Source organism: Trachemys scripta, chromosome 3 (genome assembly GCF_013100865.1).
Source record: "Trachemys scripta elegans isolate TJP31775 chromosome 3, CAS_Tse_1.0, whole genome shotgun sequence".
Classification (NCBI taxonomy): domain Eukaryota; kingdom Metazoa; phylum Chordata; order Testudines; family Emydidae; genus Trachemys; species Trachemys scripta.
In genome coordinates this window covers 162,824,430-162,849,051 of record NC_048300.1, presented here as the reverse complement: position 1 = coordinate 162,849,051, position 24,622 = coordinate 162,824,430, and the positions used below count along the sequence as shown (strand labels likewise).

At 39.9% G+C, this 24,622-nt stretch overlaps 1 protein-coding gene across 1 annotated transcript in view; it reads right to left on the bottom strand.

Moving 5' to 3' along the window:
• Positions 1-24,622, bottom strand: part of LOC117875514 (CUB and sushi domain-containing protein 1-like) — a 1,845,931-nt gene that overhangs the window by 200,671 nt on the left and 1,620,638 nt on the right. The window contains exons 40-41 of the mRNA XM_034766897.1: positions 15,779-15,967; positions 2,058-2,235 (exon numbers count right to left, since the gene is read on the bottom strand). Of these exons, the coding sequence (XP_034622788.1) occupies positions 2,058-2,235; positions 15,779-15,967 (367 nt within the window). The remainder of the gene's footprint in view (positions 1-2,057; positions 2,236-15,778; positions 15,968-24,622) is intronic.

Genomic DNA, 24,622 nt, shown 5'->3' with positions numbered 1-24,622 from the left:
CTGTATGTCCAGAGAGGCTGCGATTCTCCTGAGTGACTCCTGGTATACTTTAAAACCATCCAGATCCAGGGATGATGTATCCGGTACCAGGGCTTCATCTGGAGAAGAGGCTTGAAGCAAGGGTGATGGCTCTCTTGGTAGGACTTGTGGTACCAGTATGGACTGCAGTACTGACCGTTATTCTGGAGCTGATAATGGTAAGTTAAATGCATGGGAGTCAGGAAGCTGTATAGTATCAACTGTCACCAGCCTCTCTGAGCCAGTGGGGGAACCATCATTCCTGGGCGATCTGCTTGTATGAAGTAATATAGATCCAGATGCTGGAGGCAACAGGTAGTCACACTTTAAGGACTGGTACAATACCAGAACCTATATGTGCCTAGCCCAAACATCCCAATACCTGGGTGGACCCTTCTCTGAGCCTTGGTGATGAGAAGGGTGGCGAGACTGGGCTCTAGACTCTCAGTTCCAGGAAACAAAAGAGTCCAATTCAGAGTCTGACAATGATTAGGAGTACCCAGAGAACCAGGATGGCACAGTGCTAGGAGGGATACTTGGTGGTCTCAAATGGGAACGGGGTACCGTGGGCAGCATGAACAGCTTCCTAGCTGCTGGTAATACTCAGCATGGGATCCTGAACCAGTCCCATGGAATGTGGCAGTACCAAGTCTGAGACAGATGGTGCCATGGATGAGTGACCAGATGCTGAGAATCTAGATGGCTGCATCGGTGATGAGCAAGTATCCTCCCCCTGAAGCAAAGACGGCAGTGGTACCTATAATCATAATAAGGCTCTAGCTGTGGCATAAGCCTTGGGCATAATCGGTACCTGCAGTGATCAGAGAAGACTTTTATGTCACCACCAGAAAAGTAGCTGGTCTGATTCCCTGGGCCTCAAAGATGATTATCCTGGAGACCAGGATCTTCTGTGGCCTCTTTCAGCTGACACAGCTGGGGGGGCACTTCAGAAAGGAGTCTTCTAGAGCTTTCCTTAGATGATCAAGGGGGCTCTGAAGCCAGTATAAGGTCAGCCTCCATGAGGATACATTGGTGATGTTCCTCCCTCAGCTTCTCCAGTCTCAGCAACAGACTGAACACCTGTCTATAATGTGGCCTTCACCCAGGAGGCAGTGGGAATGAGGGTCATTAAACAGGCATAGCCTTCCTGAAGCCTGAGCAAGTTTGAACCCTTGGGACTAGGCATAAGTTCTTCTGGTCCTGGGTAGGATCTGGAGACAAACCAGACTGGAAACCTTCCCCACCCAAAAACAAAAACAAAAAAGAAAAAACAGGCTAAATCAAAAGAAATAAATTTAAAATTATATATTAATAAACACCTAAAAGAAAATAAAACTCCGGAGAACTTTTTGACCACCACTAGTTAAATTGAGTAGTTGTTCACAGGGTCCACCAATGCTCCGACCCTGGATGGTAAGAAGGAACTGGAGGAGGGGTGGGACATTTCTACCCTTTATACCCTCGCTTGCAGCACAAGGAGCTTGGTGGTGGGTTGTGCTGCCCCTAGAGGTACTACGAGGGAAACCAATGCACGAGGAGCACCACAACGTAATGGACATGTGCAAGCACTCGAAGAGGAACTAAAAAATTGAGGCTAAAGGGGCGTTGAATTTTTTCCTTCCTCTGCCTAATGCATCATGATATTAATATCCTTTATTTTCAAATTAACATGAACCCTATATTTTAATTAATATTTTCATTTTAAAAGTCAGATTAACAAAAACAACAACTAAAAAAACAAACATAACTGTTATCACCTGCCTGCCCCATAAGGGTAACTTTTGTGTTGGTCCCATAAAAGACATTACCTCACCCATCTGATCTCTCTAATATCCTACTACAAGAATGTCGTATTATGGGGAACTTATTCTGTCTACTTATGCAGTTAGTTTATGTTCTATTTTTTTTAACTTTACTCTTAACTACTCTGTGTCTTTGGAACCTACATTGCATTGTAAAGAACACCACTAAGTAGAAAGTCACAAAGTCAAGGACAAATCAACAAGACACCAATTATTTTATGTTAAACAGTCACATACCAAACTGCAATGTAGTCATTCACTGGTTCAGTTTGGAGTAAGGTAAAGTTGATATAAACCCCGTGGCCTTGAGGGACAGAAATAAACCATGTACAGTCCTTTGAATTTGGATATTCATCTGGAAATCCTGGGGAATAAACTGTACCATTTGGAGAGGTTACATTATAGCCACAAGGAGCTGAAAAGAAAACAAATGAAAAATTAGCAGGTGGAATAAATTTATTGCCGTTAAAATGGAATAGAAAAATTGACCAAAATTTTAAAGATTCTGAAGAACAAAGTAATCCAAGTCTTTACAAGAACAATTTTCCTTGGTTGGGTGCCTTTCAGTGATAAGATGATTTATATTTCTAAGAAATAACTTATTCCTGATGTCTTTCATAGTATGTTGCTTAAAACTTATCAGAATCTGTTCAAACTATTCCTTATGTACAGCATTCATTAAATGAAGTTATGACACATTTTTTAAAATTATTTTTTCCTGTTGTACTTGATCTCTGGAAATCAAGGGAAGAAACACCCACAACACACAATCTACAGACCATCACACAATGAAAAAGCATCCTCCCGCATAATGGAACCTTGAACATAACAAGTATAGAATTCCCAAGGAATGTTAAGCACTGATTGTGCTTCCACTATCACCACAAACGCCAACCACACTTTATTTACCTCTATTTCCCATTTCCCCCATTCTTTAATTGCAGTATGTGTGTTCATTATTCTTTTATTTTTAAAAATGAAATGAAGATAGAGGCATAAAGAAGCATATACTTGCACAATGAAATTCTAAGGTGAGTTTGTAACATGGAAGTGTGTTTGACTTCTTTAAAAGCAGTGAATATTTAGAATTGTGCCCTTTATTTGGTCTGCACCTTGGGAAATTAATGACAGTGATTATGGATACAGGGTGGATCTGCCCACCGTATGTGTCTAGGAGTGTCAATTAGCAAAAAATAAGTGTGAGGTTTAATTACACATTTTATTTTTGGGGTGTACACATATATGCAAGAGGCATAAAAAGTTCTCTATATTACTCTCCATCCTTCATATACATCTTCACCCTTTCAATCACCCTTATAGATCCTGAGTTGCAATGACACTCCCTCCAGTCCAGGAGAGCTGGACATACCTCTTTCCAGAGTCAATCCATTCCAGGGTGAACAGACATCCTGTTTTTAAAGGGACAGTCCCGTATTTAAGCCCTCCTGCATGTGTTCAAACTTTTTTTAAAAAATGGGCAAATTGTCCTGTATTTTCTGTCTCCTCCCCCCATTAGTACTGGTGGGTCCTGCTGCTGGCCAGATCCCTGCTCGCCAGCCGCCCACTCAGTGGTGAGTGGAAGGGTCCCATGGCTGATGATAGGGGTGAGTGTGCAAGGCTGGTGGCAGGGCAAAGCTACAGCACGCGGGGCCGGCTGCTCCCTCTGTTGGTCCATCAGCACAGCCCCTGCTGCATGCTGGCTTTCAGCCAGCAGGGCCTCGCCCCCGTCCTGTTTTCAGCCGGTGCTGGCTGCACTCTGTAGTGGCTGATGCACTAATGTAGTAGCTGAACTCTGTAGTGCAGGCAGGTGCCAGGCAGCGGCCAGTTATGTATTGCCTCGGCAGCTCACCCATCGGCCCGTTACGTGCTCCCCCTCTCGCTGTCCTCTCCCTGCTTTGCCCTTTCACCCCCCAACCCTGCTGCTCCTCCATATTCCTCCGCCCCCTTCCCCCCCTCGGTGGGGCAGCATTCCACTCCCAGTGCTGTGCGGAGAACCAACCCCTGGTCGAAACGCTCAGCTCACGAATGGGCTGGCAGCAGGCGCCTTCCTTTCCCCACGACTTCTGGTTGGGCCAGCACCCCGAGAAAGCCCAAGACGCTCTGGTCCGGTGCCCTGGCCAGGAGGACCGAAGCCCTGCATGTGCCAGAGCCCCGCACAGTGCTGGCACGGGGAAGCCTCTCTGCCTCTCAGCTAAGCTGTGGAGTGGTGGTGGGGAAGCAATTTCCAGCTTGTTCGCGCCCCAACCCAGCAGGCTCCACAGCACTCCCCCGGGCAGGAGCTTAGCATCCTCCCCGGGGGAGCATGGGGCTTCTCTGTCCCCTAGGCACCCTCCACTGCTGAGCCATCTCTCTGGCCAGGCTTGCTGAAGCCCCTACAGTCAGGTTCCTGGACCCTGGTGCACAGTGCATCCTTAGGGCTTAACCCCTTCCTGCCTGCACTGTAGCCGGGGACAGGAGGCGGCTCGGTGGCCAGCAGCAGCCTGGAAGTGTTATCTGCCTTTCGACACTGTGTGGGCAGGAAAGGACAAGCTGCTTCCAGCACAAGGCGGGGGGAGGGAGAAGAGATGAGCTCTGCAAAGACACGAGCCAGGTCACCCCTTCCTCTCCCCCTCCTCCACTGCAACAGGAAGCAGCTCCCGTCCCCTCTTTCAGGTACAGTGTGGAAAGGCTGCTGCTAGCCACATTCTGGTGTGAACCCTAGCAGAAATCTGGGGATGTGAAACTGCGTCCCCTCCCACCATATGTTGCTTCAGGAAGACACAGTGCCAGGTACCAGGAGAAATGGGTCCGTCCTGGGGGCCCAGCCAGGCATGGAAGGCAAAGGCAGAGAGCACCGGGCAGGAGGACTGGGTTGGTCGATCTCTCTCTCTCTCTCTCTCTCTCTCACACACACACACACACACACACACACACACACACACAGAGTGTGAGAGAGATGTATGGGAGTGTGTGTGTGTCATCTCTCCACGTGTGAACACTAAAGTCTTAAGGATAAGAAGGTAAATAAAAAGAATCCAACTAAGCAGTATTTCTTTTTAACAGCCGTTGAACTTGCTTGAATATGAATAATTTTAGCAGGTGTACCTTGTTCAGCATAGGGAAATATGGTCACCCTAATCCATTTTATTATGGATGTAGGAGGAAGAGGCAGGGAGGATGATGTCTCTCTCACCGTATGGTTTGAAAATACTGTAATGTTAGGGCAGCTAGAGGATATGATCAGTAAAGGAGTACCCTTGGTTTGCTTGCCCAATATAAAAGGGGGTTGGTTAAATGCCCTTTCTTCTGGTTGATTCCTGGTTCCTAAGTAGCCCTCAAAGGCAGCAGACAGACTCTAACAGCCATAGGATTGGGGCTGCATACAGATAATTGAAAGCCAGACATCCAGCCTTATGCTAAGCATAAACCACCTGGTCCAGAGAATCTGGTCTGCTGTCTCCACAGTGTTCCCTGCCTCTGATGGTTCAATGAGCTTTAGAAAGCTTGCAAGATTGCTATGTTCAAATATAATTCCTGACACTAATATAATTTCAAGAGTAGAATCCTTTAAGTTACATTTTAGCTATATAGTTTTAAAAATGTTAGTTGCTTTATACTGAAAATATGTATAGGTTATGCTTTTCTATGCTTTCTGGTTCAAAACTTTTTTTTTATTATTTTGTCTTCACTGTTCAGTCATCGTTTATAAAGCAGACTAAGTTTTAGCTCAATAAAGATCACCCAAGTCTTCCTTTACTCTTGTTACCCAGATCTGTCAATGAACTATCACAGCTAATAGAAATATATTATAAACATGAGATACACAGCTGATACTATGATCTTTTTCAAAGTATTACAGAAAGTATTACAACCTGCTAACTAAAGAGAAATAATAGCCCATATTTCCAGCAACTATAAAAATGGCAGTGGTTTGAGTTAGTAAGTCAGTCTAATTCAATTATTGTACTCTTCTTTAGATGATATGTACAGAGAGAAATGGGCCCTTTATATAGGAAAAGATCTTATCTAGAGTGGAGTTGTTTGGCGGCTGAACCGAAAAACAAAAAGAAAACAGTTCATTTAAAACAAAAACTGTTTTTTTTTTCATTTTACACTCTGTAACAATAAAACAAAAATAAAAAATAATTTCAGTCTGAATGAAATGTTTTGAATGATGATCATAGAATTATGGAAGATTATGGTTGGAAGAGATTTCAGGAGGTCATCTAGTCCAACCCATGAAGAAAAACAATATTTCCAAATTAAACATCAATTTGATTTTACATTTTATTTGTACAATGTCATTTTGAATTGACATTCGGTTTAAATGAACCATTTCAACATTTTTTAAACTAAAATTTTGATATTTCTGAAATTTTTGTTTTTAGTATTTTTTTTATAGCTAACACTATTTACTGAATCCAACCCAAATTTACAAACAGTGTTGGTACCCCAAACAATCAATTTTTCAATAATTTACTATTTGCTCAAAAAAAGTTACCATCTTTAATCTTAATCAGGCCTCTGGTTTTATGGATGTAACTTTACACCAGTATGTGTGTCTGCGTGTGTGTGTGTGTATGGGGTTGAGGCATGCAATGTATCATGGGGGGCATGGCCTCATCAATCTCTGTAAATCTCGTGTGGTTCACTAGACAGAAATCCCACTGCAGCACAGAAGTAGGGCTTCTCCTTGACAAGCTCACAAGACTCTCTGACAAGCCATATAAGACATTTAGGGGTCTCCAACCTCCTTCCTCTTGCCTGTGATCTTGAACTCCCCCCACTCCACTCCTTATGGGGTAAGAAACTTCATCCTTCCCAAAACCGCATGCCTTAGAAAGCTTGTTTGTCTCTGAGGAACTAGACTGGAACTGCCAGCTGCCTGACAAACCTGGAAAGGAATGTTGGCCCCATAAGGTTTCCAGTGAGTGGTGGCTGGTTATGAGGGGCCCCTAAAGCCTTCTTAAGGCTAGGAGTGTCCTCAACAAGCCTCATAGGACTTGCAGAAAGGAAGTACATGTAGCAGTAGGTTAATTAGCCTCTTAACTCCTACAGAAGGGAAGGACTGTCACCATTGTGCTGCCCCTCGCCCCAGGATTCTGTTGATTCACACCTGTTCTTTTGCTCCCCTTCCTCCCTTCTGCACTGCCCCCAGTGCGCTGCTCCAAACATCCCCTTTTTCCACTTCCAGCCACATATATATCAAAGGAATTAATCACAAACAACTTCTTTTGGTAACAAAAACCAAATGTTTCCCCATTGATAAGACTCCCTAACAAACAGTTTATATTTTCAGCACTTTCTGCAAGGACAAAAGGCTATAAACATAAAATAAGACAGATGTAAAACAGAAGAAGATGACTTGTTTCTCCAGTACGCATTTGGGATCCTACTATAAACTCATCAGAATTGATGGTGAATTCTGATTACACTATTTCAAATCTTAATTTTTAGCAATTTAATTTTGGTCATATGTATTCAATCATAACTAACGTAAGTAAATACTGTAACCTAGATTTTATCTCTAATCTTTCCACTTTTTACTATAAAATGGTAAATAAAACGTTTGAAGTGTTTTAATCCTGGGGAACATTTCTGTTGTTGTGGTGTCATAATTCTCTGATTCCTTTGTTCAAGTAACTTCAAAATTATCAGAAAACAGCTCTCACCCTTAGATTTAACGAACCAATTTTGAGAACAATATTGCTTTTTATGTGGATTTTTTGTTGTTTGAGGGGAAAAGGAAACTTTGCAGAGTGTGGCATAACTGGGTTTCTAATATAAACTCAGTTGACTTAAATTGTCAATGCTACTTCCATCCAATAATGTTTATTTTTGAGGGAACTTGCGAGAACTGTGGGGAAAAAATTTCTAAGCATCAGCCCATTTTATATATACATTCACTCCCTTTTTGCACTCAAAATCCATAACTAAATCCACATGAACTCACTTGTAAATTTACTGTAAGTGATGAACATGAAGCCTTCTCAAGCTACTATTTAAAGTACCAGAGAATGGAGGAAACAACAATTAAGGCAAACACTGAAGGTTATCAAAATGCCTTACAAACTTTGCACTACAAGATTACTTTAGTTAACATTGAAGTACCATCAAGCTTTTGAGAGGAACATGACAGCTATTTTAAAGTACGCAACATCAGTACTAATCTGTTTAGGTAGGAAGTGAAGTTCACCCTCAACACAAAAAGTCCACAAAAGGTGAAGTTCACCCTCAACATAAAGTCCAGGCACTACTGAAGCCCTATTTCAAGGGCTTACCATAGAATCATAGAAAATTAGGGTTGGAAGAGACGTTAGGAGGTCATCAAGTTCAATCCTCTGCTCAAAGCAGGACCAACACCAACTAAATCATCCCAGCCAGGGCTTTGTCAAGCTGGGCCTTAAAAACCTATAAGGATAGAGATTCCACCACCTCCCTAGGTAACCCATTTGAATGCTTCACCACCCTCCTAGTGAAATAGTGTTGTCTAATATCCAACCTAGACCTCCCCCACTGCAACTTGAGACCATTGCTTCTTGTTCTGTCATCTGCCACCACTGAGAACAGCCGAGCTCCATCCTCTTTGGAACCCCCTTTCAGGTAGTTGAGGGCTGCTATCAAATCCCTCCTCACTCTTCTCTTCTGCAGACTAAATAAGCCCAGTTCCCTCAGCCTCTCTTCATAAGTCATGTGCTTCAGGCCCCTGATCCTTTCTGTAGTCAGGAGACCAAAACTGGACACAATACTCCAGATGTGGCCTCACCAGTGCCCAATAGAGGGGAATAATCACTTCCTTCGATCTCCTGGCAATGCTCCTACTTATGCAGCCCAATATGCTGCTAGCCTTCTTGGCAACAAGGGCACACTGCTGACTCATCTCCAGCATCTCCCTCCTGCCCCCATTTTCAACATTAAATAAGATAAAAAGCTGTAAGAAAATGGATACATCTGTAAAAAAACAAACAAAAAACAATTTATCCTTAAGCATGTTTTTTTCTTTTTCTTTTTTTCTTTTCTTTTTTTTTTTTTTTGGTCTCACCTTTCACTGTTTTATTCATTTATTTTTTCTTTCCTTTTTCTCTTCCATTATCTTTTTGCCATTGTCCTATCCTCCTGTTTTCTAACCTCTTCCTTTGCCCCCATCTGTCTATCATACCACATACTTTGATCCACTCCAAACTTCCTACCTTACCCTGGTTTTCTCTGCCCCTGTCACATTTTGGTTACCAGTCTTCCTTGTTCCCACAGTCTCTCTCCTTCCTCTGACCATGATTTCTCCGAATCTCTCTTTGCTCAAAATCCCGTCCTCTCCCCTAGCTCTATCTTTCTCTGACCAATTTTCTCTCCTTTCTCTTCACCCTCCTCATTTAACCTCACCATAACTTTCTTCATATCAATGCCAGCCTTTCTCCCATAAGAGTACTCAAGGGTGGAATTCCAGGCTAAGGTTTATAAGCTGGCAGCTGTCTTTGCTGGGTGATAAAATGAAGGATGCAGGCTCTTCAAACTTAGCCTTTCCTGATGCCTCTCCTGACTGCACTAGGTCTCTGGTGAGCATGATTCAGGTGGCCCAGACTGCATTCCCTACTACAGTCTGTCACCATCCAGCACACACTAAGTGCACAAGCCTCATCTCCCTCACGGTTTCACACATTTAGTGTGTGCTCCTGTATGGGCTATTCAGAAATCCATGTCCAATTCTCTATTTTCATCCATCATTGATGCACTTTGGGCTGGACTCACTCTTTTATTCCATCACTTCCATTACACGTTAAACATGCTCTGTTTTAATATACAACACACAATATACTCCACTGAATAAATATATCCAATTTAGATGTTTTCTAAAATGAATGTAAAGGATGTTTCCACAGAAAAAAAATTGGACCATTAAAATGTATAATATTGTACAAAATTACATGTTTTAAAAAATACCCAACAATTTCCAAGATATGATATATTCTCCATGGCTCTCAATTAAATCCCTCTAGGCAGCTGCCCATATGTTAACTAAACTGTGTATACCATAGCAGCTAGCAGCTGCTCAATGCATGGCAGCCAGCCATTCCTTCCTCTGAGTCCTACTGCTCAGCCAATTCTCTTTGTTCAATTATTTTTTTTAAAAGATACCCCAAAATAACTGTGCCTGAGGCCTAGACTTTAATGGGGTCCTGCTGTGCATTTACCTACTGTGCACATAAAGTAAAACAATTCAGCAGAGACTATTCAAAAAGAAGGGAAATAAGTCATCTGTCTCTCCCAGGAAGTGAAGGAGTGAAGAAAAATCCAGAATCACAACACTCATTATGTTAGCTCAAAATAACAACATAGCTAGTTTAAGTATTTTATTGGAACATGGGGTTACTCATTAGATACCATCTGAAAAATAAGACAGACTTGAATGTTTAAAAAAATATTTTTGTGGGGCAGATAAAGTAATTGAGTAAATAAGATATGGACATATTTAAAAACTATCATGCACACTTTTTAGAGTAATAACACTGGTCTACAATTTTTGAGAAGTCGTCTGCTTGAGAGATAAAATGTGCTATTTATTATGTATTTTGATGTGCTGAATTCAAATATGACAATTAAAACAATTGATTGACTACTGTTTCTAAGATATTTAAGCTTTTACATTTTATGTCTATGTATATTGTGTAGATAGTAGAGTTTTAATCATAAATTGTAAACCTAGGTCTTTTCATGTGTTTATGGTGGCTTTACATGATAATATTTCACCTGTCCTGTTTATGTAACACTTTAAAAATCAGCAAAAGGGTTATATAAATAAAATTTATTATGAAACAAAAGGCAAAAAACTATTCTGTACATAGTTTAGTCCTATTCAGTGTCTACTCGGCGCTTCTTGGCTTGTCTCTTGTATTCATTAAATGGAGCATCTCTTGTCACTGTCCAGCAATAGTCTGCAAGCATTGATGGGCTCCATTTGCCCTGATAGCGTTTCTCCATTGTTGCAATGTCCTGGTGAAATCACTCGCCATGCTCGTCGCTCACTGCTCCGCAGTTTGGTGGAAAAAAATCTAGATGAGAGTGCAAAAATTTTATCTTTAGTGACATGTTGCAACCAAGGCTTTTCTATGCCTTGAGGAGGTTTTCCACCAACTACCTGTAGTTGTCTGCCTTGTTGTTTCCGAGAAAATTTATTGCTACTAACTGGAAGGCTTTCCATGCCGTCTTTTCCCTGACATGCAGTGCATGGTCAAATGCATCATCTCGAAGAAGTTCACGAATCTGAGGACCAACAAAGACACCTTCCTTTATCTTAGCTTCACTTAACCTTGGAAATTTTCCACGGAGGTACTTGCAAGCTGCTTGTGTTTTGTCAATGGCCTTGACAAAGTTCTTCATCAGACCCAGCTTGATGTGTAAGGGTGGTAACAAAATCTTCCTTGATTCAACAAGTGATGGATGCTGAACACTTTTCCTCCCAGGCTCCAATGACTGTCGAGTGGCCAATCTTTCTTGATGTAGTGGGAATCTCTTGCATGACTATCCCATTCGCAGAGAAAACAGCAGTACTTTGTGTATCCAGTCTGCAGACCAAGCAAGAGAGCAACAACCTTCAAATCGCCACAAAGCTGCCACTGATGTTGGTCATAGTTTATGCACCTCAAAAGTTGTTTCATGTTGTCATAGGTTTCCTTCATATGGACTGCATGACCAACTGGAATTGATGGCAAAACATTGCCATTATGCAGTAAAACAGCTTTAAGACTCGTCTTCGATGAATCAATGAACAGTCTCCACTCATGTGGATCGTGAACGACGTTGAGGGCTGCCATCACACCATCGATGTTGTTGCAGGCTACAAGATCACCTTCCATGATGAAGAATGGGACAAGATCCTTTTGACGGTCATGGAACATGGAAACCCTAACATCACCTGCCAGGAGATTCCACTGCTGTAGTCTGGAGCCCAACAGCTCTGCCTTACTCTTGGGTAGTTCCAAATCACTGCCAAGGTCATTCAGTTCACCTTGTGTTATGAGGTGTGTTTCAAAGGAGGAGGATGGGAGAAAATGTGGGTCCTGTGACATTGATGGTTCAGGACTAGAAGTTTCATCCTTTTCCTCTTCCTTGTCTGACTCAAGTGAGAATGATTCTGGTGCATCAGGAACCGGCAGTCCTTCTCCATGGGGTACTGGGCGTATAGCTGATGGAATGTTTGGATAATGCACAGTCCACTTTTTCTTCTTTGACACACCTTGCCCAACTGGAGGCACCATGCAGAAGTAACAATTGCTGGGATGATCTGTTGGCTCTCTCCAGATCATTGGCACTGCAAAAGGCATAGATTTCCTTTCTTTTCCTGTTCAACCACTGGCGAAGATTTGTTGCACAAGTGTTGCAGCATATGTGTGGGGCCCACCTCTTGTCCTGATCTCCAATTTTGCAGCCAAAATAAAGGTGATAGGCTTTCTTAACCATAGTGGTTATACTGCGCTTTTGTGATGCAAAAGTCACTTCACCACAAACATAGCAGAAGTTAGCTGCACTGTTCACAAAAGTACGAGGCATCTCTGCTCACTATGGCTAACCAGAAATGTGTCCCTTTGCAAAATCAAACACTGACAAATAAGAGAGCACGACACTGTATGATTTCTATAGGTTTCTATAGATTTCTATAGATTTCTATAGATTTCTGTATGATTTCTATAGCTGATATAGGGCAATTTGTAAAGCAGAGTGATGTAAGCTTCGTTATGATTGCATCATCCATGACTTCTAGGAATAACGTGATGCAATTCATATCATGTATGATGCACTACCAGCTTCAGATTGCATCATTCATTGTTTTGCCGAAAAAGCAAGTACTGTCCAAACCCAGTCATAGATTTATTCATAGATCCAGTCAGAGATGTATTTTAGTCATATCTGGTTTAAATTGAGATCCCTTCCCTTTATAATTCACTTATCCTCCGCCATTCCCAAGTCAAGGGTCGTATATACTGACCCAATAGCATATCTTGAAAACTAGAGGCAATCAACAAGTTTAAGCATCATTTTCGTTCTCAGTGACCCAGAATTAGTAAAGTTTGACTACATTTATTTCAGAAGCATTTTGGCTGTAGAGCAGTGTAATCTGTAATGTTGCTCTCACTTAAACATATCTTTTAAAGAAAGTGGATTGTTGTGTTAGTCCCATAAAAAAAAAATCCTTCCTGAGTACCGTACATCTTTTTTTGTGGCTCTATACAGTAACTGCCTTCAAGGCTCTGTGAAGATCCTTTCTCTTTATCTATGCCTTTCCAATAATTTTGCTCTCATTTTTTTCATCAGCTTTTCCATTTCAATATTTTTGGCTACTAGGGTACATTTTATTTTAATTATTAACTTTAAAATTGTACAGCCTCTCAGATGATTTCAATGATAATATAAATTAAATAAGAACATGAGTCACTATTTTGTTTGATAAAAGATGAGCAACTTCAAATCTAAAAAGTGTTTTTGTTTTGAGGCAAGACTTGAGTATGGGGACGTCAAAATCTATGGATTAATACATTCAGAGATTAAGGAGATGGACAGAGCAAATGATTGTGTAACATAGCATCTAATCACTAAACCCAGGACCTAGAACAGTGGAGCACCAGTGATCCACCCATCCACTCACAAGGGCACTAGGATCCATGCAACCCTGACCTGCCCCAAGTCCCGGAGGCTAGGGGAAGAAAGATATTCCAGCTAACACTAGGGGCAAAAGAAAGCAAAGATGGCCAGAACAAGTACAAGGAACAGTCTTAGCAAGTTCTACTGCAGACACTGGTGAACACTGGTGATGTCATCAGGTTGCTTTCTACAGTTTTGAATCTGGGAATTCTCCTCCCTGTGTGGACTATAAGTTTGCTCCAACTCCCCCTGCATCCTTCCTCACGCTATCTGCACTTCAGCCTTCCCCCTCCTGCCCTTCATATGTTCCTCCTCATTTCCCTCTCCTGTCCAGTCCCTCTCGCAATAACCCCCCTTTCAATCTCCCCTTCTCCCTTTTTTTTTCTCTACTAGCTAATAGCCTCTTCTTCCTAAACAAAACCCCATCTAAATTTAAAAGTAAAATAAAAATGTGACACTAACATGCTGTTTCCCACCATTACATCTATCACTTTCTTTATATGATTTCACTCGTTTCCCTACCCCTTTATCTGTCTTGTCTATTTAGATTGTAAGCTCTTTAGGACAGGGACTGTTAACTACGTTTGTACAATAACTAGCACAATAGGGCCTCCTCCTCAGCTAGTTACTAGGAACCATTGTCATAAAAATAATAAATAATGATAATGGTAAAAATGTTGAATTTCATTTCTTTAGAAGTTTAAACACAATGTTATTTAATTTCCTGTTTCCATCTGGATATTTTGCATGTCAAAAGGGAGAAAATGTTGGTCATTTTAATTGCTTTGCATTTCTCCAGGCAATTCATTTACTAATGCTGGAATGCTATTTTAATTATGTTGTTTCTTTGTAGTTCATTTGCATTCCATGAATGGTACAATAATGTGCACTTCTGTATGTTTAATTTGAGATTGCCATATATTTTAGTAATTTAGGAAATTCGGGCTAACTACTCTGGAATTTTTAGTTGCTGAGTTTTCACAATATTGAGTTTAAATGTCAACATAAGGGAATAGTATAAGCTTTTCATTCTAAATCTCTCTCACTCTCCCTGTCTGTCTCGCGCGCACACGTACACACACACAAAACATGTATGCACCTATACATGCTTACAGAACAGTTGCAGTTCAGGCATGAGGACACCACTCAGAAAAAAAATAAATAAATTGAAAGCATCATTCACAGTGGTTAATTCACAGTTTAGGAGTATAGGAATCGATATACTGAAACAAACCATTGGTCCACAGTTCATTTTTTTGTTTCTGATAGTGGTTAGCATCAGCTACCTCAGAGGAAAGTCCAAGAGATTGCAGTAGGAAGTAATATAAACTATCACCATAAAGAGTTTCTTTCTAATTCCTAATAGTCAGAGATTGGGTTATGCCCTAAAGCATGATGATTTATCTCTTTTTCCAAAACTCTCAGTGGCTCAGTCACCTAGCTTCCTTAGGTCTCTCTGAAATTCCTCACACTCTTTTCCAGTCCTGCCTAACCTCAGTGATTTTGGGTCATCTGTAAATTTTGTCATCTGACTGTTTGCTCACTTTTCCAGATCATTAATAAATATACAGAACATTGGTCCTACATGGAAACTTGTGGAACCCACTGTAATCTTCTGCTATGATGAAAATTGACCGTTTATTCCTATTCTTTGTTTTCTGTATCTTACCCAGTTTCTTATTCATGACAATATGTTACTTCTCATACCATGACTAGTTAGGGTTATCTACACAGACACAGTCTGAACTAACAGTGTGAATTTAAAGTGGATTTGTTAAACTAAATAAAGGCCATTTTAATTCAGAGTGCGTGTCCATACAGGGGTTTAATGAATCCACACCTTTAGTTAATCTGGATTAATTTTCCCATGTGTCGCTGTGTAGACAAGCCCTTAGCTCCTTTAGTATAATCTTGTGTGGGGCTTGGTCAAAGGCCTTTTTGTGTTTTCATCTTTCAGACGAAAGTTCTACTGTGGAACAATTGCTAAAGTTTATGCAGTACACATTCCACACGGGCACCAAGGAAACAGGAGCAGAACTTCAACAAAGGAACACAAGCTTCACTAAACAATTCAGCAACGGTTGCTGAGGATCACTTTCATGAGTGCCCTTTATTAGTGAAACTTCCCATAACTTCAATGGCAGCAATGTCAAGCCCTTTATGGGCATGTGAATTTGCTGCTAAGAGGGTTATAGAATTACAACTGATATTTTGACCAGAGTTGCCACTAGTGCAGCATATGATAAAGATGTCCCATTTTAGGAAAAGCTAGAGTATATGAATACAAATAAAAATAATAAGAGAGGAGAATGAGTTCTGACACTAAGATACCACTATAAAGTTACCTTCACATCTTGGAAAAAGATAGTTCCAGTTCCTGTTGATCCCATGTTGGCAAGTGAGAACAGCATGACCTATTAAAACATACCCAGGATAGCACTCAAATGATATTGATTGACCCACGCTGTAATCCGAGTTGACTATATATCCATTTAAAAAAGGAGGAGGATCTGGGCAGTTTTGTAACTCGTAAGCTGGAAGAAAACAGAAATAAATATTAATCTAAAATAGATTATCTAATATTTTCTGGGATAGATTAAGACTAGATGCCTAGCATCTACAGTAATAAGGGGACTAACACAGTGTGTCAAGGGAAAAGAAGCATCCATTTGGATGATCTGGGAAGGAAAAAAAAATCTAGGAGTCAGGAAAGATGACTCTTTCAATGGGAAAGGGACTAGAAAGAACAGTCCATTTGAGTTTGGGAGGAAACTCAAGGAACCTGTGTTGGGAGGCTAAGCAAAATAATCAGTGCAGGGCTTGTGTGTTTAAGGACTCCCAAGCTTTTCGGTGATTCTATCCCCTTTAAGTCTTTGTACATGCCAAACATTTGTTCTGGAGTAACTGCATTAGGCATTTGCAGTTACCACATATGTAAAAGAAGGAAATTTCAGAGGATGCCTTTTTACTGTTTTGGCCCTTTTTTAAGTAAGTGTTATATTAAATCCTTTGCTTGGGCATAGGCTAGGTATGATCCAATAAGTATTTTGTAAGGCTCCCTAACTCTAGCTTGTTAATGATTTACAGCAGATAATTATAGACTGGGATATTATATTAATCCTGTATTTGCTTTCCATTTTATTTCTCTGCTCCAAACATAGCTTACTTTCTGGGTTCTAATGAGCTGATTAATTGGTACTGTGACAATATTTTTACCATAACACACAAAGGCATAAAATTCTATATTTTTTTAGATTGAAGAAGCATAAAGGTATAACTAGTTTAATAAATTAACAATATATGTGTACACATAATTTAAAAAGTGTATGAGCCAACTCAGATCTATATTATCACTAGACGCTATCAAAATGCAGACACATGGCATTCGATGACTTTACATAGGAAAAACTCTTAATAATATTAACAGAAAAATCTTACATCTCCAAAGTCTGCTTTTCTAATATTATTTTCAAATATGCTCTAAAATAATGTTACTTCAAAAATTAGACATTACAGAACTCACAAAATACATTGAACCTATTCATATACAGGAAACAATATGCTTCACATTCACTGAGCAAAGGTATAGAAACTTAGTAAAAGAAGCACTGGGTATCAATACTATGTGGCTTTAATTAGTCTTATTTACAGAGTTAACAAACAGACTGATTTTTTTAAAAATTTGAGTGTCTAACATTTCCAATGAGATGAGGGTACTCAGCATCCATGAAATTCAGGCTGCATACTGGTGCCCACATTTGAAAATGTTGGTCTCATTCTATTTCTCCTTGCAAATGTAGCACATGAGAGCACTGCCACATATGTAATTCCATCACCCTAGAAATCTGGGGCAAATTATTAGGATTATACAAGATTTCACTGAAGGACCCACATAATTCTGCATAATTTCCTTTGAATATCACATTTTGGACCTGGTGAATTTGTGACAGAATTTCCTTACGGCTATGTGTGAAGCTTTAAAACTTTGATAATGCCTAAACTGGTATTTTAAAATAATTATGAAGCTTTTAATGCCCCTGTTGATTTAGAAACTTACTCCATGCACCACGCAAAAAGACAGGAAAAATCTCTCAATAACTGAGCAGAGAAACCCCCTTCAAATATATATATCTAGAGAGAGACAGTCTGACTTTTAAACGTAACTCCTTTGAGATGGCTCAAACAGAACCAAGAGGGCATTAGTGCTCCTCAAACAAGTCTCACTTATTTATAAAAAAATGTCTAAGGTCCCTCCAAGGTATTTAGACACCTAACTCTCACTGATTTGTTTGATTTCAATGGGAGTTATATGTAGGGTTGCCAACTTTCTAATCGTACAAAACCGAACACCCTTGCCCCACCCCGCCAATACCCCAAGGCCCCACCCCATCTCAGGGAGCCTGCATCCCAACTCCCTGCCCCACTCCACATTCACTCCTTCCCGGTCCCTTGCTCTCCCCCATTCTCACTCATTTTCACTGGAGTGGGGCAGGGAGTTGGGATGCAGGCTCTGGGGTGGGGCCAGAAATGAGGAGTTCCAGCTTCGGGCTGGGACAGGGGGTTGGGGCCGTGAATGAGGAGTTTGGGATGCAGGAGGGGACTCCAGGCTGGGTTTGAGGGGTTCGGAGTGTGGGAGTGAGCTCAGGGCTGGGGCAGGGGGTTGAGTTGCAGGAGGGGGTGTTGGCTCCGGCTGGGGATGGGGATGAGGGGTTTGTGATGCAGAAGGGGGCTCAGGGCTGGGGCAGAGGGTGTGTGGGATCCTAGAGGGAGTTTGGGTGTGGGAGGAGGCTCATGGCTAGGTCTAGGGCAGTTGTGCGGGCTCTGGGAGGGAGTTTGGGTGTGGGAGGCGGCTCAGGGCTGGGGTTGGGGTGCCAGGAGGGGGTTCGGGATGTGGGCTCCAGCCAGGCGGTGCTTACTTAGGTGTCTCCCAGTCGACAGCACAGTGGGGCTAAAGCAGGCTCCCTGCCTGCCCTGGCTTCACGTGGCTCCTGAAAGCGGCCGGCATGTCCGGCTCCTAGGTGCAGGGGAGGTCAGGCACTGCCCTTGCAGTTGATTTAGTTGGGAATTGGTCCTGCTTTGAGCAGGGGGTTGGACTAGATGACCTCTTGAGGTCCCTTCCAACCCTGATATTCTATGATTCTATCATTCTATGATTCTTGCAGCTCCCATTGGCTGCAGTCCTGATCAATGGGAGCTGCAGAGTCAGCACTCGGCAGTGCACGGAGCTTTGTTAATTGCCCTTGCGCCTAGGGGCCTCAGAGACATACCGGCCACTTTCTGAAACTGCGTGGAGCCAGGGCAAGTGGGAATCCTGTCTTAGCCTCGCTGCACCGCAAACCGGACTTTTAATGGCCCGGTTAGCAATGCTGACCAGAGCCACCAGGGTTAAACACCAGACACCTGGCAACCCTAATTATGCACCTAAATACTCTTGAGGATCTAGACCAAATTGTCTAATAAGGCCTAGTGGCCCAGATTTTTAACTGGTTTAAATCAATGCAGCTCCACAACAGAGCTTCACCAATTCAACATAGCTTGAACTTTAAAGTATCAATTTAAAGTATGAAAGTAAATTAAAGTCTGGCCCACTATAATACCACAAAGTGTAACATAACAAAAGGCCCATTATATTCTGTCAGAACATGTTTTTAGTTCGACATTTAATTCTCATTGTTATGGTAACAAAAGTAACTATTAAAACAACAAGGAGTCTGGTGGCACCTTAAAGACTAACAGATTTATTTGGGCATAAGCTTTCGTGGGTAAAAACCTCACTTCTTCGGATGCCCACGAAAGCTTATACCCAAATAAATCTGTTAGTCTTTAAGGTGCCACCAGACTCCTTGTTGTTTTTGTAGATACAGACTAACACGGCTACCCCCTGATACTTGACACCACAGAAGTAACTATTGTCATTTGTAAAGGGAGCACTTAGATAATCAGGACAAGCAGTTTTTAACCTTTTCTCTTGTGGGAAACACAAATATTTGATTGGGGGGGGGGAAATAACACTCTGGATTGCCAATGACATTTATTTTGGTGCCCTACTATACAGTACCTCATTCACAGCAAGACTTCCAGATTTTGAAGTGCTTTTTTTTTTTTAATGACGGAGTATGTTAACACACCTGATGGAGGCTTTCACAGCATGTTACCAATACAACTCAGATTTTGTGCAATCCTTTATGTCTGATCGTGCACTTGCACCCAGAGACCTTATATGACAATGCAAATCATTACACTAGCATGTACTAGTAAGGAATTTCAGCCTTTGAAAAACTACTTATTGTTGAGTAAGCTAAATATAATACTGTGGTGGTTTATATTTGTTTGAGTGGCAACTTTTTCATGTTATCTGCACCAATTATGTTGTATAGTGACTGCACCTATTAGAGCAGCAAATACTTAATAACAATTATTTACACTTTAATGTAATTATCTACATTGTAATCATTATAGTCACATGTACATCAAAAATGTTGTGAGATTTCCACATTCCAGAAAGGAAAGAGATATTGTTTTTAATTTATCAAACTATATAAATAATCATTATTCACATGAGCAAAAAACCCCAAAAATATTAATGATGAATTTTTGATGTCAGAGAAGATGTGAATGTCGCTAACAATGAGGTAGGATCAGAGGCTAAAATAGGGAAAGAATAAATTAAAATTACTTAGACAAGTTAGTTGTCTTCAAGTCACCACGGCCCGATGAAATACATCCTAGAATACTCAAGGATCTGTCTGAGGAGAGATCTGAGACATTAGCAATTATCTTCAAAAAGTCATGGAAGACAGGAGAGATTCCAGAGGACTGGAAAAGGGCAAATATAGTGCCAATCTACAAAAAGGGGAATAAGGACAACCTGGGGAATTACAGACCAGTCATCTTAATTTAGGCATTCAATAGCTTTCTTTGACAGGGTAACAATGCCTTGGAGGCGGGGTGGAGGGGGGAAAGAGGAGAAGTGGTAGATGTGTTATACCTTCACTTTAGTAACACTTTTGACATTGTCTCACATAACTTTCTCATAAACAAAGTAGGGAAATGCAACCTATATGGAGCTACTATAAGGTGGGTGAGACCACCTTGGAAAACCAATTGCAGAGAGTAGTTATCAGTGGTTCACATTCAAGATGGAAGGACATACCGAATGGGGTCCCACAGGGATCCGATCTGGTTCCAGTTCTGTACAATATCTTCATTAATGGTTTAGATAATGACAGAGAGAGTATACTTATAAAGTGTGTGGATGATACCAAGCTAGGAGGGGTTGCAAGTACTTTGGAGGTCGAATTAAAGTTCAAAATGATCTGGAGAAATGATCTGAAGTAAATAAGATGACATTCAATAAAGATAAATGCAACTTTCTCCGCTTTGGAAGAAACAATCAGTTGCAGACATACAAAATAGGAAATGACTACCTAGGAAGGACTACTGCGGAAAGGGGTCTGGGGATTATAGTGGATCAAAAGCTAAATATGAGTGAACAGTGCAACACTGTTGAAAAAAAAAAAAAAAAAAAGCTAACAGCATTCTGGGATGCATTAGCAAGAATGTTGTAAACAAGACACAAGAAGTAATTCTTCTGCAAATTGGAGAAAGTCCAGAGAAGAGCAAGACAATCAGTTAAAGGTCTAGAAAATGTGACCTATGAGGGATGATAGAAAAACTGAGTTTGTTTAATCTGGAGAAGAGAAGACATAAGGAAGACATGATAACAGTTTTCAAGTACAGAAACATTTTTACAAGGAGGAGGAGGAAAACATTTTTCATTAACCTCTGTAGATAGGACAAGAAGCAATGAGCTTAAATTGCAGCAATGGCAGTTTAGGTTGGACATTAGGAAAAACTTCCTAACTATCAGGGCAATTAAACTGTGGAATAAATTGCCTAGGGAGGTTGTGAAATCTCTGTCATTGGAGATTTTTAACAACAAGTTAGACAAACACCTGTCAGGGATAGTCTAGATGATACTTAGTCCTGCCCTGAGTGCAACAGACAGGACTTGAAGACTTCTTGAGTTCCCTTCCAGTCCTACAGTTCCACGATTCTATGATTCCATATAATGGTAAAATACTTTGGAAAAGAATGTATAATTAATGTAGCAATAGCACCAATAGAGACGCTCCTTTTAGATATATCTCTTTATTAACAAATACATTAATGATATCTAATATTTAATGTAGGGCTTTATATCTTCAAAGCATTATAAAAACATTAGCCAATTAAACATAATTAATTAATTAATATAATCTAACTAATGTAATTAATATATGCAGAGACAGGTTTTATAAATTACAATTGAGATACAAAGATATATTTCAAATAATATATAAATAATATATTTTTATATTATATATGGTGTTTCTTCACCATCTTTGTATATTAAGAAATAGTTCTTTGGGGGGAAAGGATAACAATTTTGCTAAAATGGAACATAGGATCAGTCACAGCGACAACATCTGCATATTCTGGATAAGTTAATAATACCTTCCTGTCTTTGATTACAGAGATTCAGAATGCCCTGCTCTTTCACAGAACATCCAATTTACAATTAGATAATACTGCTCTCAAAATATAAGCTCAAAGAGTGATTATCCAAGCGTGTTTTACATTAATACTTGCCATAAAGCTTAAATTGTTAAAAATACAATAATAAAGGTGAAGTATCCATTCCGGAATGTTTCCCCCTCTCCCCCAAAGCTAGTCATTCTCTGGAGGACTTTATGACATATAAATGTTTAACTTACTGTAGTTAATATTGACACCCAACTAATTAAGCAAGTGACTTAAGTATGTGTTTAGGTGCTTTCTTGAATAGGGATGCACTTAAGCACAAATTTTGAGCACATACAATGGTTTCCTGAATCAAGGCGGTTATTAGGTATTTTTCCCAACATTTCCTTTCAACAATTGCTGATTATGATTAAGATTTGCATAAAGAGAGGATTCTTGTATACTAAGCTTACTCCTCTGCCCTGATTTATTCAGTGATACCATAATCCAGTGTTTGTGATATCACAAATCATGGAAGAGATTTTGATACCAGAAACAATAGATTCTGATATTATTTGATAAATGAGGCAGAAGAAAGAGGCTAATAAGAAAGACAAAGGGTTTCTATTTACATGTAACATTAGCTTGGCAATCATTGAAATCAATTATGATTGGAAAGGAAATGCAAAAAAAATTATGAACATTCCATTAGGATTTGGTAACATTTTGTTAAATATGCTTACATCTATCAATGTATGTTAAGCACCATCAATGTCCTTGTACAGGACTCAGACTGCTGCAAGGAGCGTACAGTCAAAGAACAGTATGTAAAAATATTAATTAGCGCTAATTAACAAACTATTCAAATTTGAAAAGCTGGTTGGTTTCACAGACTAAGTGGATACCTGCTGTAGGGTTGTCGGATCAAGAGATAACTAGGATAACAAGTACTGTAACTTCGTGGATCTGTACAATTCTCCCAGGAGATGAAAACTGTGTGGGAAGAATGCTAGTACATTGCTTGTAGGGTAAATTTGCTTCAATATATATATTTTTAAATAATTATTTGTAGTCTACAGGCTTATTATGACAGGTTCTGGAGCCAACCCTTGAAAATTCAGTTCAGAGTATTTAGAGCAATATTCTACGTGGATGATCTATAGGACAGGAGAGCCACAGGCACATCTCAGACAAACATAGGAGCCCTAATCTGTCAATAACACTTTGCTGAGGGATATAGAAATCTGGGGGATGTTAAAAAAAAAAGACGATCTCAATACAGGGAAATGTTTAGGTTGTGGTGGTGGTGGTGGTGTTTTGTTAAAAAAAATAACTAAACAGGTATTCAGATACTTCTTTAACTGAAGGAATATTAGTTAAGTAAAATTTGTGAGGAATAGCATATTTATTATATTGTATTTCCAGAAGTTGAGACGTATCATGCTTCTCGCTAGATGATAGCAATCTTGAGAATCATTCAAATGTGCAATAGCACCCAGAGATTAAAAGAAAATGGTTAAAAAACATGGAGGAAAATGTAATGAGAAAACATGCAAGTGACATCTAGCATAAGTCATATGAGTGATTTGACAATTATATCATGATGTATAAGGTACTCAGGCAATTTGTATCTCAGTGCTTTGTATTTTTAATATAAATTTCTATATTATTCTCAGTTCTTTGGTGTATGTAACAACTGCACCTGATTTAACAGAACAATTTGTTATTCTATCATCATTATCAAGTATTATGCCCAAATCCTGATATATAAAGTTATAATTCCCTTTTTTTCTTCTTTTTTAAAAATAATATCTTTTTCAAAGACTTGTTTTATTATTGGGCTTTAAAAATGATTTACAGTGTTACAGCAAAGAAACCGTAGTGAGAGCCTGAATTAAACAAAACAAAGTAAAGGAATTGTGAGACAAAGATTACATTTCATCCTCAGCCATGGCTAAATATAAAATATCTGATTTTTAAAGTGATCTTATATCAACATTTGGTCTTCCCATGTGAAATTTGTGTGCCATTAGTTATAGAGAAGAGTACAAATCAGAAAAAAAAAATTGTAACATTTAATTCTGTATTATCTTATTTTCACAAGTTTTCTTAGTTACATTAATTTGGGTTAGAAACCTACCTTCTTAAATTTTTCAGAAAAGTATTATGCACATCTAAAACACTCCAAGCAGAAAATAATATTACCTTGGTATAATATATTAAATATTAATATATTAAAAATGTGATAGACATGATGAAATACTCAAAAATAAGAAAAGGACACAATTAAGATTACCTATGCAATTTTAATTCAGCTCCTTTATGTGTATGCATTACGATAGTCTTGCCCAACATCACACGGGAAGTCTATGGACAGCTAGGAATAGAACCCAGCCCTCCTGCCTCCCAGTTTAGTACCTAAAACACTGGAAGACATTCTTTCCCTTTTGCAATGTCTCTGGGGAATATAGTGAGGCCCAGCACAGAATCCAGATTGAGGTTCTTAGGCGAGTGTGAGAATCATGAGCTGTGTAACAGCAAAGTAAGACAATACATTTCCATCAGTTCTTTTCCTCTATGGCACCTCTGCAAATCTTTCCAGAGATGAAGGGAGATTTGAGCAATTTTGAACCTTTCATGGTTTCTGGAATTTAGAATACCCATTGTTATTTTCTGCTAGATAGAGC